Raw genomic sequence first — 12,762 nt, 5'->3', positions numbered from 1 at the left:
AGCAGGGCTCTGCTTTCCCACCTCAAAACTGAAAGTGAGAGCAATGGAACGCTTCCACGCAGGGAACACGCTGAGCACACACATCCCACGGCTCCACGCTCCAATAAAAGTCACCCCACCAGCAGCAGCTGCACACAGAGGCCTAAACTGGGCTTACCCACCGCACTGATCCTCCAGCTATGGGGCAGCGGGGGCTGACATCAGAGCCCTGCAGTGCTGCTGACCCTGTGGGCTTCCCCCGAAGCCCCTCACGCCCCCAGGAAGGGCCTCAGCCTCTTCATAGCAAGTTAGAACATGGCTTCTCCCCCACCAGTGCCACGGGTGTTGGGGCACCCCACAGCGCAGCCCCACGCAGGCAGCAGGGCTGTGGCCCCACCACAACACAACACAGCACCGCAGCACTTACCTGCAGCGCAGCTTCCAATTAAAAGTTCAACGGGGGCAAGGGGGGGAGAACAACACACACACACACACACACAGCCCCAACCCCGGGGGCGGCCCCTCACCCCCCCCCCCCCCCAGCAGGTGCACCCCCCTCCCCCAACACACACACACCCACACCCCGCGGCCGGCAGCCCCCAGCGCTGAGCCCCCACCCCGCGGCCCCCCGGCCCACTCCCCGCCCCCCACCCGCCGAGCGGAGGGCAGCGCCGGTACCCTCCCCCCCCCCACCTCTCCTCCCGGGGCAAAGGATACTGCTGGGGCGCCGCGGGCGGCAGGGCCCTGATGGCGGGGTGAGGCGCGGGCGCCGCCGCCGGGTGAGGGGGAGCCGGGGGGGGAGGCGGCCCCGCCGCCGCCGCCGCCGTCGCCCCGCTCCCGGGGCCGGGCCCCGCTGCCGCCGCCGCCGCGCCGGGTTTCAAAGCCGCCTTCTGCGGTAAACTCATCGCCGAGCGGAGCCACCACCCCCCGGCGGGGAGCGGGGCCGGGGCCGGGGGGGAGCCGGGCCGCGGGAGCGGGCAGCGGGCCGGGGGCCGGGGCGGCGGCCGGGGCAGCGCGGCGGGCCGGCACCGGCGCCGGTCTCCGTGACAACGCGGCTCCCGAGGGCTCGGCGCGGGGAGGGGACGGCGCGGGGCCGGCGGGGAGGGGGGAGGGGGGGCGGCTCAGGCCGCGATGCTCATGAGCCGCCGGCGGCGGGAGGTCTCGGTGCCCCTCCCCGGGGGCGGTGGCGCCCTTCGCGGCGGCGGCTCTCGGGCGATGCCGGCGGATTTTCCTCACTGAAGTAGCGGAGCATCAAACATGGCGCTGCGGCCGCCTCCAGCAGTCCGGCAGGACGGACGCTCGGGCGCCTTCGGGCCGCTCCGGAGCCGCTCGGCCCGCCGGCGCTCGGCAACCTTCGGTTCTTTCCGGAGCCGCTCGCCGGCGAGGGGCGCTCGGGAAACCTCGGCTCCTTTCGGAGGCCTTCGCGGACGCACGCGCCTCGCTCCCCGTCCCGCCCCCCCGCTCGGCCCGGCGCATCCCGTGACCCCCGCTCTCGGGAAACTTCGGCTCGCTCCGGCGGCCGCGGACGCGGGGGAGTTCGGGAAGCTTCGGACGGGCTCGGAAGAGATATTCCCGCCCAGTCGGGCGGCGCTCGGGACTCTTCGGAGCCTCTCGGGGAGCGGCTCGGCGGCGGCTTCGGGCGCCTTCGGCTCGGCGGCCGAGCCGCTCCGGAGAGACTTCGGCACCGCCCGGCTGTGCGGAGCGCGGCGCGTGGGGCCGCGGGGGATCCGCTGCCCCGGCCGCATTCAGGCTCGTATAAAGATTCGGCTGCGGTCATTTGCAGGCACAGCTGCGTGAGCTGCTCCTGGAACAGCTCTCCGTGCGGGAGGAAATTAACACTGAGAGCAAACTGACATCTATGGCTCCCTGCGTTCTACAGAAGTAGCCGCCTGTAAACGCAGCAGTGAGAGAACTCAAGCATCTTTAGATACGTTGCATCTTTTTGCTTGTTTAGAATGAAAAAAAAAACAAAAACAAAAAAAAACACCACCAATAGGGGCGTTTTCACCATGTCGCGTCCCGCAGTGCGCCCGCCGTGCGGAGCTGTCGCGTTCCGGCGCTGCCCCGCAGCTCCCGCACAGCCGATGCCTCCCAGGGGCCGCCGCTCCGCCACTCCCGCTGGCTGTTTTTTCTCCTCCCAGGAAAAAGCAGACGCTCCGTGCCTCCCACACGACCCCACACGGGACGATGAGGCCAACCAAACCCGCGGGTTTGGCGAGCCTGAGCGAGTGCCGTCTGCATCCGCGCCCCTCCTCCGCCTCCACTGAACTTTTCCACCTATCTGTTGTGCTGCCAGATGAGCACCTGGGCACCGACAACGGTTTTTCAGCCCCACCGGCGCTTTCCTGCTTCTTTGCTGACATCAGCGAGCCAGACGTGCTCACAACAAAGTGTGCCAGAGCTGCTGATGTGCTTAGGAAAAGGAACAGGTCGCCCAAGGAGGCTGTGGATGCCCCATCCCTGGAGGCATTCAAGGCCAGGCTGGATGTGGCTCTGGGCAGCCTGGTGTGGTGGTTGGCGACCCTGCACATAGCAGGGGGTTGGCACAGGATGGTCATTGTGGTCCTTTTCAACCCAGGCCATTCTAGGATTCAAAAGAAAGTGTAAGGCTTGAGGAACCAGTGGAAATTTGGGTATTAGTGGAAAAGGGCTGTTTTCCTGCCAGGCCCTATACCAATTCCCCCTCCTGCCCGGGCTCAGCCCCGCAGGGCATGGCTGATGCAAAACAAAACCAATACCACCCAGGATCAGGCAGGCCCACGGCGGGCAGTGGCACGCGAGCGGCTGAATCACCCCGGGCCTTGCCAGCCCCAAGATGGGCAAACAGCCGCAGCGGGCTGGGGAGCCTCATGCAAGCTGCTGCTCACCCTCCAAGCCCCTCCTGTGCTGGGCTGTCCATTCCATGCAAACAGGGACAGCGGACACAAGCAGGCTGTGCACCGAGTACAACTTGCTCTGTTTAAGTGCGGAGGTACTGTGGAGCTTGCTGCGTTTTGCCACATTTTAAGCAGGCAGCAGCTGGGGCCACATCCAGGCCCAAAGCGTTTCTGCTCCATCCTGCTGGTCGCAGCACGTAGCATTGCCTCGGCTCCACCGCCCTCTGCGGGTTCATGCCACCATTTCCAGCAGAGCTCAGCTCAGCTGGCCTTCAGCTCTGCAGGAAAACAAGAAGGGCCTGTGAGCCAACAGCGTGCTCTGCCCTTACGTTCCTCTCCGGCCCGGAAAGAGGAACACAGAAAAAACAGCGAGGATGCGGAGAAGAACACAGGTGGGATGTGAGATGCTCCCTGCTACCAGAAAGTAAAAAATAAGTATAAAAAAGTCAGAAGCACCTGCAGACCCAGTAAAAAGTATTTATTTCAGTTACAATAAGCTCCACATGTAGGGTGAAAAAATAGATACAAAAAAAAAATCCCCCCATGTCCCTTTTACATATAAATATTAAAAATCCCTCTACATCTTTGCTTTCTGTCTAGAGGTGCTGCGAGACAACACAAGGCACCTGAGCTACTGTCAGTGGTTTCTTTTCTAAACCGCCAAGAAGAGTATTAAAAAGCCCTGGAGGACCCCGTGCCCACCTTGCCAGCTCTGCACCGGCCCCAGCCCGTCTGGGATGGAGCATGGGCCATGCACAGGGGCACAGCAGCAAGCAAAGCGGCAGTGAGAACTGCCTGCGCTTGCCTGGAGCAATACCGGGCCGGGAGGCTGCAACCAACCTCCCATTATGGGGATGGGAGGGATGCAGGGCCGCTCCTGTGGCTGCTCTCGCCATGCTGCTTCCTGGGCTCCCTCTCCTGCAGGGACAGGCGCTGCAGGGGTGCAGTCTTTGCACTCTGTGAACCTGGGACAGGCAGAAGCGGTGCCCAAGAGCTTCACCACCACCACCCCCACCTCGCTTACATCTTTGGCACATCAACTTTTCCCTTTGCACACAGAAATTAAAGCTAACCCCAGGAGCTGCAGCATCCCAGCAGAGCCCTCCTGCGATCCAGCCTCTAACAGGGACCCACCAACCCCATCCCCGGGCCCTGTCCCAACGGTCCCCATTAGCATCCTCGGAGGACGGTCCCTCCTGGAGATCCATAGGCTGTGGGGCCAGCTGGCCGCAGCCCATCTGGACTCCCCAGCTGGGAACTGTCACCACAGGGCTCTGTGCCTACAGCTGCACTGAGTATAAAAAATAAAAACAATAAATATACCAATCATTTGCTTAAAAAAAAAGAAAAAGAAAAAAAAAAACTTTAAAATGCATTTTCCCTGAACTTTTCCAGTGTATTCCAAAACGCATGAAAAAAATATATATATTTCCCCTCCACCCTCCCCCGCCCCAAAATAGATCTTAAAATATTTACCATCCTCATGTGCGCATCTTTGGAGAGAGGAGGGTGTGCCGGCTGTATTTAGACACACAGCCCAACCTGCCGGCACCGCGGCGCTCCTTTATGGCCTCGGAGGAGGACGGTGCCGGGCTCAGGGTTAGGGCTCCTGTTAGGCCCAGGCTTAGCGCTGCGTGTGTAAATACGGGGCAGTGCCCCGGCACGTGGGACAGAAACCTCTCCGCATCAAAGTCATTTCACAACCGAGTGAGGGGAAGAGAAGTTTTCACAGTGGATCGATCGGACCTCGGATGATACCGGGGACGCCGGTCCGGTGAGAGCTGGGCAGCTTGCTGCACTAAGTGGTCTGAGCCTCTCAAAGGGATGGGGAAATTCGGCCGCTGGCAGAGGACGACGCAGCCGGATCCCGGTGCCCACCCATCACCAGACCTCACACTTTTTGGGGGGGTTCATGGGGGAGCCCAGGGGGCAGCTGAAATGCTCTGCAAACTCCCAGGAGTTCGAGACGGTGCCGATGACGCGGAACCGCGAGGGGCTGTGCGGGTCAGTGATGAGCCCTTCGTGTGAGCTCTCCGGCGTGCGAACCGAGCACCACACCTGTGAGGAAGGGCAGGAGGCGCGAGTGCTGATGCCCGCAGCTGCAGGACCCCACTCTCGCCAAGCCTGGCTCGCTCTTTAACCAGCACCTCCCTGATCTCATTCTCTGGGGCATCTCTGGACACCTCGGCTTTGCTGTCATGCTCTCCCAAAACCATCGTGGATGGAAGGAAAGGCATGGATGGGCGGAACCCCCAAAACCCGTGCATCCATCCTCGCTGCCTACCTGCGCGAAGCCGACGAAAAAGAGCTGGTGGTTGGTGAGGCCCAGGGTCGGGAGAGTCTCCTCCTCCCCATTCTTTCTCAGCCAATTTTGATACGCCTGGAGGTTGAGGAGTATGACGGGCTCAGGGGACGGCACAGACCCAACCGCAGCGTGCCCCCCGTCCTCAGCCCCGCAGCCCTACCCGGTAGGCAGCCTTGAGCCCGCCGTTGTCAGCGATATTCTCCCCGAGGGTGTGCTTGCCATTGACAGCCTCCCCATTGATGGTGTAGTTGCTGTACTGCTCCACCATGCACGCCGTCTGCCGCTTGAAGGCCTCCACTGAGGAGTTCTTCCACCAGGGACGCAGGTTGCCATCCTTGTCATATTCCCGACCTGCCAAAAACACATCGGGTCCTTTGTCACCCCACTGGCCGCACGGCCAGCACTCCGCCCACCCAGCCCTTGCCATACCTTGGTCATCAAAGGCGTGTGTCAGCTCGTGGCCCACCACCACACCAATACCACCGAAGTTCAGCGACCTGTGGGACAGCGACACCGAGATTTAGAGAGCAGCCACTGCTCCCCCAGCCGTGCAATTTGGCATCGACTTTTGGCAAAGGAGGAAAAACGGGAATGCTGCCCTCCCCTGCTTTCCCCAGCATCTCACTTGGGAGAGGCACGGGTGTAAAAAGGGGCCTGGAGGATGCCGGCAGGGAAGACGATCTCATTCTTGGTCGGAGAGTAGTATGCATTGACTGTTGGAGGTGTCATGCTCCACCTGCAGGGACAAGGATGTGGCAGCACCAAGCATCGCTGCGCTCTGCTTCAGCTGCACACGTTTATCACAGCACTGAGATGTCAGCCCAGCTTTAATTTCCCAGAACCCGCACGGTCCAACAGGAGCATTTTCGGAAAAACCAAATCCCAGTGCTCCACCAGTTGAGGAGATACTGTGCTATTCCCACTGGCCACAACAGAGAAGCAGAGTGTGACCATGCCAAGCAGGGAAGAGGACTTACTGGTCCCGGTTTGGCGGTTTCCGGAGCTGGTCAGCCGTGACCCTGGCCGAGAAGTTGTAAAACTGCATGACATTCTCAAAGTAGAGGTCAGACACAGCATCATACTGCAGAAGAGCAAGGTGTGAGCAGCATGCGGTGAGCACCCGGCTCCACTCCTCCCCGCATGGTCACATCTGAGCCTCCGGAGCCGGCTGAATTACAGCTGCTCTCATTTCACCTCCTCTCCAACATCTGCAGAGCCCCAGGAGGGCCATGAATCACCATTACGGAAACCAGCTCCTCAGTGTCTGGGCAGGGATCCCAAGAACCCCGGCCACCCCAGGACCAGCTGCTGCAATCTGGGAAGCCTCCAGGGAGGGTCCAAGGACACAGCGAGACCCTTCGGAGGGGATGTGGGCTCAAGGCTGCCCCGGGGCCATTGCCATGGGCACGCACACCCTGCACATCCTGGAACGGGAGACCTAGGAGACATCATCTACCTAAACAACTCACATCGTTAAAGACTTTGTCCAGCTCCTTGGAGTCCAGGATGAACTTTGGGTAGCCGATCATGTTGTAGATGGCATCCGCCTGAGGTGACAAGGATGGAGGTGCTTTTGGTGCCGGGGTGGGAGAACAGGCTGATATCCCCGCTGCTGCTGCCAGCACCTCACCTTCTCTTTGGCCGACTTCCTCGTCTCCTCGTCCATCCACTGCAGGGTCTCCAGGCTTTCCTCGAAGGCTGTTTTAATCTCTGCAATCATTTCCTCTGCCTAGACAAAAGAAAGCAGCGCGTTTTGGCCTGGAGAGCTGGCTTCCCATTCGAACAAGTCCAAGGACTGACAGAGAACCCTTCGCACAGAGGGGAGAAAGGCTGGGATAACACAGCGGGCGGCTTTCCCAGCACCAGAGCCACATGCTGCCTGTGAGGCAGTGGGGACGCACCACCTGCTTGCTGTCCTCGGCGAAGGTAGCCTTAACAAACATGGCCCCCAGGGCAAAGCCCAGGTTGTTGTCCGTGTCGCTGATGCAGAACTTCCAGCGTGGCAGGCAGGTCTGCAAGGGCAACAGGCAGCCATGAGTGGGGGCACAGCGTGGCCACAGCCTCCCAACCTTTGCACCACAAGATCAGCGCTGCACCCATCACCAATCAGAGCTATGACGCCAAAGCCCACCCCATGTCCACGCTCGGATGCAATGTGATGGGGACTTTGCTAAAGTAATGCTGTCGCTGTTTTGTAGGAGCGCAGTTACTCGGAGGCACCAGGACTCACCTTCTTTGTCCCATACATCACTTCCATGAACTTCTCCTCAGCATCCTGGAAGCGCTGGTCGAGGAAGGGGCTGGTTTTACGTACCAGGTTCCAGATCATGTAGTTGTTGAGGAGGCTGTGGAAACAGGCAGTGAGCAGGAAGCAGGATGTACCCCAGGCACCCCTTCATGCAGGTGGGGGGCTCTCACCATTTATCTGTGGCCAGGATGAGGTCGGAGACCTGCTCCAGGTACTCCTTGGCATACACCACCACAGGCTCTGACTCATTGAGTTCCACAGGATAGAAGACCGTGGAGAGGAAGGGCATCCAGTCCACAGCCGGTGCCAAATCCTGCAAAAGCCATGCTGCTGCTATGGACTTAAGAGCTATCAGCAATGGTAGCCTCTTCCCGAGCTGGTGGTTGTTGCATCAGCTCTGTTTGATGGATTTGGCTGATTTTGAAGAAACCATTTCCCATAGCAGCAGTATCCTCTGAAGGTCGGAGGGGACTAAACAATTTCCTCCCACAAAGGAAAAGAAATCTGGGCGGGTGTGAAAATGCTGACAGCGGGGTGGGGGGAAGGCACATGATGGCCCTTTGGGGACAAGGGGAGGTGGCTGGGCTGACGTCTGCAGGGCAGCGCAGCCAGGAGGGTGTTTGCGCCTCACTGGGACGGCTGCCAGTCCCAGCAGCACTCTGGAGTCTGGGAGGAGTGGGTTGAGGTGGGAGAACAGGCCAAGCTATTGCACAAGTACTTCCCAAACAGTTTGGGCTGGTGTTGGCCTTCCCTGGAGGAGCTGTGTCACCAGCCCTGCTCCAGGCAGGGCCACAGCGACACGTCGGCCCCACCGTGCTCCTACCTTCAGCTCTCCAGCCGTCATCTTGTGGTAGATGACCTCCTCATCCCGGTGCTTTTCCTGCGGGATGGTGATGTTGGCCAGCGCTGTCTCAAACTCCAAGATCTGCTGCATTTGCTGCCGTGTTGACTCCTCGTCGGTGCCGCCCAGAAACATGCCCAGCTGCACCATGTAGTTCAGGTACCCAGCGAGCACCTGTGAGGGCATGAAGCATCACCCATAGCTCAATGTGACCAGGGCACCTAACAACCCCAACCCTCCCAACCCTTCCAGTCCTCCCAACTCTTCCAGTCCTCCCAACTCTCCCAACCCTTCCAGTTCTCCCAACCCTTCCAGTTCTCCCAACTCTTCCAACCCTCCCAACCAACCTAACTCTCCCAATCATTCCTATTCTTCCAACCCTACCACCACCCTGACCTTCTCATTCTCTGTCTTGTTCAGGTAGTAGTCCCGTGACGGCAGCCCCAGCCCCGACTGGTCCACCTGGATGACGTTGCTGTTGGAGTTCTTGGAGTCGGCGCTGACGTAGACGGAGAAGAAGGGTGAGATGCGGTAGTGCGCCGTCACCTCCCGCAGCGTCGCATTGAAGTCCCCCCCGGCCCAGGGCCCGGTGATGTTCCATCCTCCCAGCTGGGGAGAGACACTCGGTCAGGCACAGCAGTGTGTGGATGCGTGACCAGGACCTGGCAGTGTGCAGGGCAGCTCCTCGTGCCTCCGCCGCAGGGAAGGACGCACCTTGGCGATGAGCTCCATCAGCGGGGCAGCACGCAGCTCCTCGATCTTGCTCTCATTCATGCAGGCCTGGTAGTAGCGCTGCGCCTTGCGCTCCGCCTCGCTCGACACATTGGCTGTAGTGTTCTCTGCAGGATGCACCCAGGGCGGCTTGTGGGGGGCATGTGGCAGTGGGGGGGCTGCAGCCCCTAGCCCTCTGCCAAATGCTCAGCCTCAGTTTGGGCAACGGCTCCAAAAGGACGCTACGGATCACTCCGTGTGCCCCTGGGACATCCCGCGTCCCCAGCCCTGCCCCTGCCCCCTCTCCAGCAACTCCAGTTCTTTGTTAGAAAGAGATAAAGAAAGAAAAACAACAACTATTTTTCCAGCACTCCGCCATTCCCGGCATCCCAGCCCCCCGCGCTGCCCTTGCCCCCGTGCTGGCAGTCCCGGCTTGCTCCCCAGGCTGCATTATTTGTTTCTACAAAGAAAGAACAATAAACCCATTTTTCTTCTCCGCCTCCAAAACTATCTTTTATTTTCTTTCCCTAAAACCCTGCTTCCTCGGGGCTTTTCCTCTCCTCACAACGCAGCCTGCACCTCTGGCTCCGCAGCTGCGTGGGTTTGTGTGCCGGGTCCCTTGGCTCCGAGGAACGCAAGGAAATGCCGAGCATGGCTGCTGGCCGGGGGCCCACTGCCTTCAGACTGCTGCGGGAAGAGCTGGGACAAAGCTGTCCCCAAAAGGCAGCTCTCCTCCCAGATAACCACCCCAGTGCCCGGCGCAGAGGAAAGTGCTGATAAGGGGCACTTGTTTGCTCAGAGCTTGAACAAACCGTCCCCTGGATAAGCTGCTGTGCTGCGGTGTTTGCATGCAGAGGCAGCGCCTGGGGCCCGGACCCAGAACAGCCGCGCTGGGAGCAGCCCCACTGCAAAGAGCTGCCAAAGACAGCCCTGCGCTCACCCAGCAGGTGCTTCATGACGGCCTGGTTGTGCTCCCAGAGGTTGTTGAAGGTGCCCCAGCGCGAGTGGCCGTCGGGGAGGGGGTTGGCCTTGACCCAACCCCCGCAGGCATAGCTGAAGAAGTCCTCGCAGGGGTTCACCGTGCGGTCCAGGGAGCTGAGGATGGAGCTGGTGACGGAGATGCAGGCCTCCGACAGGCACACGGCAGGTGGCCCTGGGGGGCACCACTAGCTCAGCACAAGGACCCCCAGCTGCACCAGAGGGCACCCTCTGCTCACCCAACATTCTATCCATTCTATCCATGATGTGGGCAAGCATCCCCGTGCACGAGCATCCCACCCCGTAGCAAGGCACTCAGGCAGGGACACCATCCTGCACCTGAACATCCCATCCTGGGTGATGGACAGAGAGAGCATCCCGTCCCATACCGGAACAGCCCACCTGGTCCCAGTCCCCCCCCAGAGCAAGGGGTGCAGCCAAAAATCTTCCCCTGTGCACAAGCATCCCGCCCAGTGCCAAACATCCCACCCTGGGGCTCGGGATGCAGGTGAGCACCCCACACAGTGCCCAAGCACCTCACTCTGGGGTGCTGGAGCTGAGCACCTTGTCTCGTACCCAATTATCCCATCCCGTGCTTCAGCATCACTCCCTGGGGTGAAAGACCCTGTCCCATCAAAGAATCCTGCCCTGGGACTCGGGATGCAGGTGAGCATCCCATATTGTGCCCGAGCATCTCATGAGCTGCAAGTTCCCTGCCTGGCATGCAGGAATCTCACCCCAAGGCGAGCACTCCAACCTGCCCCCCAGCACCCTCGTCTTGCCCCCCAGAATCCCCTTTCTGCCCCCCCAGCACCCTCCCCCCCCTGCCACGGGGTCAGGTCACAGCGCAGGACTCACGTGCTCGGTACTGCAGGACGAGCCCCAGCAGGCACGCTCCCAGCACGGCCGCCAGCACGGCCACCACAGCCACCAGCTGCTTCTCGGGCCGCGTGCGCTGGGCCCAGCATCCCACGCTGCTCCTGGAGAAATTCACCTGCGGGAAAAGCAGCGCCGTTTCCCCATCGGCGGCACGTGGGGAAAACCCCACAGGCGCATCCACCATCCTCCCCCTTAACAAACCCCGCAGCACCGAGCGGCCCCCAGACAGGGCGCGGGCGCGTTCCAGCCTGGGAAAAGCCACAGCTGCCTTCCAGAAAGCCGCCAGGAAGGGCGGCACAATAGCAGGAAAGGGAGCGGGGAGAGCGCGGCCGCGGCCACGGGATCACCTGCCACCCTGTGCCACCCCACAGCTACCGCCACCCCGGTGGTCCCGGCGCTGGGCAGGGTGGGGACAGGAGTGCCGGAACGGGATCCTCCCGTTGTGCCCAACAACAGCCCCAGGAAGCGTGGGCGATGTGACGGCGCGCAGACACATGGGGACAAAAGCACTGATTTTGGGGTGGGAAACGTTGTTGTGGGCAGAGGAGGATGGGGCTGTGCCAGGAGCACGGCTCCAGCCCCAAACCTTTCCCTGCGAGAGCTCTTTTCCTGCCGCCGGCTGCCCTCATTAAAGCCGCTCTCCTGCTGCTCGGGGAGGAATTAGCCTAAAATCCCCTTTGTGTGGGGACAAAGTTCCATCCCGCGGTAATTGCCCACCCTGCTGGGCCAGGAGGGGTCCACGGCGCTGCGGGGATGGCTGAGGTGGACCTGATCCCATGGGATGGACATCCCACTGGATGGGCACCCCATGAGATGTACCTCTCACGAGATGGACGTCCCATGGGATGGACACCCCACAGGATGGACGTCCCACAGGATGGGTACCCCACATGATGGATGATGTCTCAAGGGACGGTTACCCTGTGATGGATGGATGCCCCATGGGATGGATGCCCTACAGAATGTATCCCCCAGGGGATGGATGTCCCACACGATGCACCACGAGCCCAGAGGTGCAGCCCCACCGGTGCCAGCAAGGATGGGAGCAAAGGGCAGAAAGCGCAGCGCAGCGGCACCGGACTTCGTCCTGCAAGGGGGGGGGGGGTCTCACCCAGCCCGGGGAACACGACCTCCCGCTGCCAGAACCCCAATCTTCCCCTTTTCCCCCCAAAACAGCCCCTACCTGGAACCCGTTGGGGTACCCATCGCTTTCGCTGATGGAGTCCAGGGGGTCTTCATCGTCCAGCGTGGCCCGCTTGTAGGTGGACATCTGCGGGGCGGTGGGAGCGCGGCGCTGAGCGGCGGAGGGCAGCGCTCGGCCCCGGGGCCCCCTCGGGGCGCAGAGCCCCGCACAGCTTCGGAGCAGCGCCGCACCGCTCCCGCGGGGCCGCCGCGCGCAACCGCCGCTGCGCTCCGCACGGCGCTTCTCCCCCCGCCCCGCGCAGCGCAGAGCTCACGCAGGGCTCGGCCGCGCAGCTCCCCCCCCACTTCGCACCGCCGCCCCCACCCCGCGCGTGAATCCGGACCCGGGGATGGGGGGCAGCGGGGAGCAGCGGGGGGCAGCCCCTCACCGCGCCCTCGGGGCGAGACCGCCGCCATTTCGCCGCCATCGCGGCACCGCCCGCCCCGGTCCCCCCCACCCCCCCCCCAACTCCCCGGTACCCGCACGGCCGGGGACCCCCCCGCACCCACGGGTGCTCCCCGTCCATCGCGATGCCCGGAAGGTCGGAGGGAAGGGAGGAAGAAGGGAGTAATTAGCGCTGATGAACGGAAGCGCGGAGCGGAGGGGGGGGGGGGGGGGTACGCGCTCACCATGGCTGCGTGCGGCGGTGCGGGGCGGCCCCGGGCGGCGCGGGGCGGGGGTGCACCTGGGGCGGCCGCGGAGATGGCCCGGCCCCGCGATGCCCCGCACCGCCCCCACCGCACCGCCCCCACCGACCCGCAC

The 12,762-nt window shown here is 62.1% G+C and overlaps 3 protein-coding genes across 31 annotated transcripts in view; 1 reads left to right on the top strand and 2 right to left on the bottom strand.

The window, feature by feature from the left end:
* EIF4G3 (eukaryotic translation initiation factor 4 gamma 3) overlaps positions 1–1,321 on the bottom strand; it is a 97,174-nt gene extending 95,853 nt beyond the window's left edge. For all 25 annotated transcript variants that reach the window (XR_005841484.2, XM_015297265.4, XM_015297269.4 and 22 more), the window contains exon 1: positions 697–1,321. Coding sequence is in view for 24 of the 25 variants with exons in the window: in XM_015297265.4 (XP_015152751.2) it covers positions 697–884 (188 nt within the window). In the remaining variant the exon portion in view is untranslated. The remainder of the gene's footprint in view (positions 1–696) is intronic.
* LOC112530142 lies at positions 1,237–4,312 on the top strand. Its single transcript, XM_025142579.3, has one exon. The coding sequence runs from the start codon at positions 1,237–1,239 to the stop codon at positions 1,774–1,776; it is 540 nt and encodes a 179-aa protein (XP_024998347.2). The 3' UTR covers positions 1,777–4,312.
* On the bottom strand, positions 3,319–12,668 carry ECE1 (endothelin converting enzyme 1). 5 transcript variants are annotated; one of them, XM_015297253.3, is made up of 18 exons: positions 12,480–12,668; positions 12,001–12,087; positions 10,797–10,932; positions 9,901–10,113; positions 8,964–9,088; positions 8,646–8,858; positions 8,232–8,423; positions 7,579–7,721; positions 7,391–7,505; positions 7,062–7,172; positions 6,791–6,889; positions 6,630–6,707; positions 6,138–6,241; positions 5,786–5,896; positions 5,590–5,657; positions 5,321–5,511; positions 5,140–5,235; positions 3,319–4,913 (listed from the first exon to the last, which is right to left on the bottom strand). In XM_015297253.3, the coding sequence occupies exons 1-18, from the start codon at positions 12,630–12,632 to the stop codon at positions 4,737–4,739; spliced, it is 2,412 nt and encodes an 803-aa protein (XP_015152739.2). In that variant the 5' UTR covers positions 12,633–12,668; the 3' UTR covers positions 3,319–4,736. The 5 variants fall into 5 exon arrangements, with proteins under 5 accessions (XP_015152739.2, XP_015152738.1, XP_015152736.1 ...); XM_015297252.4 differs by having other exon boundaries at positions 12,506–12,668; XM_015297250.4 differs by having other exon boundaries at positions 12,630–12,668.
* Between the last annotated feature and the right edge of the window lie 94 nt (positions 12,669–12,762).

This window comes from Gallus gallus, chromosome 21 (assembly GCF_016699485.2).
Source record: "Gallus gallus isolate bGalGal1 chromosome 21, bGalGal1.mat.broiler.GRCg7b, whole genome shotgun sequence".
Lineage (NCBI taxonomy): Eukaryota > Metazoa > Chordata > Aves > Galliformes > Phasianidae > Gallus > Gallus gallus.
The sequence above is the reverse complement of the archived record's forward strand: the minus strand, read 5'-3'. Positions and strand labels throughout refer to the sequence as shown.

Bases quoted from the DNA above. Each gene is read 5' to 3' on its own strand.
- LOC112530142 (XM_025142579.3), top strand. From the start codon at position 1,237: ATGGCGCTGCGGCCGCCTCCAGCAGTCCGGCAGGACGGACGCTCGGGC.
- ECE1 (XM_015297253.3), bottom strand. From the start codon at position 12,632: ATGGTGAGCGCGTACCCCCCCCCCCCCCCCTCCGCTCCGCGCTTCCGT. The intron at 5,658-5,785 runs GTGAGATGCTGG...GCTGTCCCACAG, and splicing joins TACACCCGTGCCTCTCCCAA to GTCGCTGAACTTCGGTGGTA. The intron at 5,236-5,320 runs GTAGGGCTGCGG...CTCAACCTCCAG, and splicing joins GGCTCAAGGCTGCCTACCGG to GCGTATCAAAATTGGCTGAG.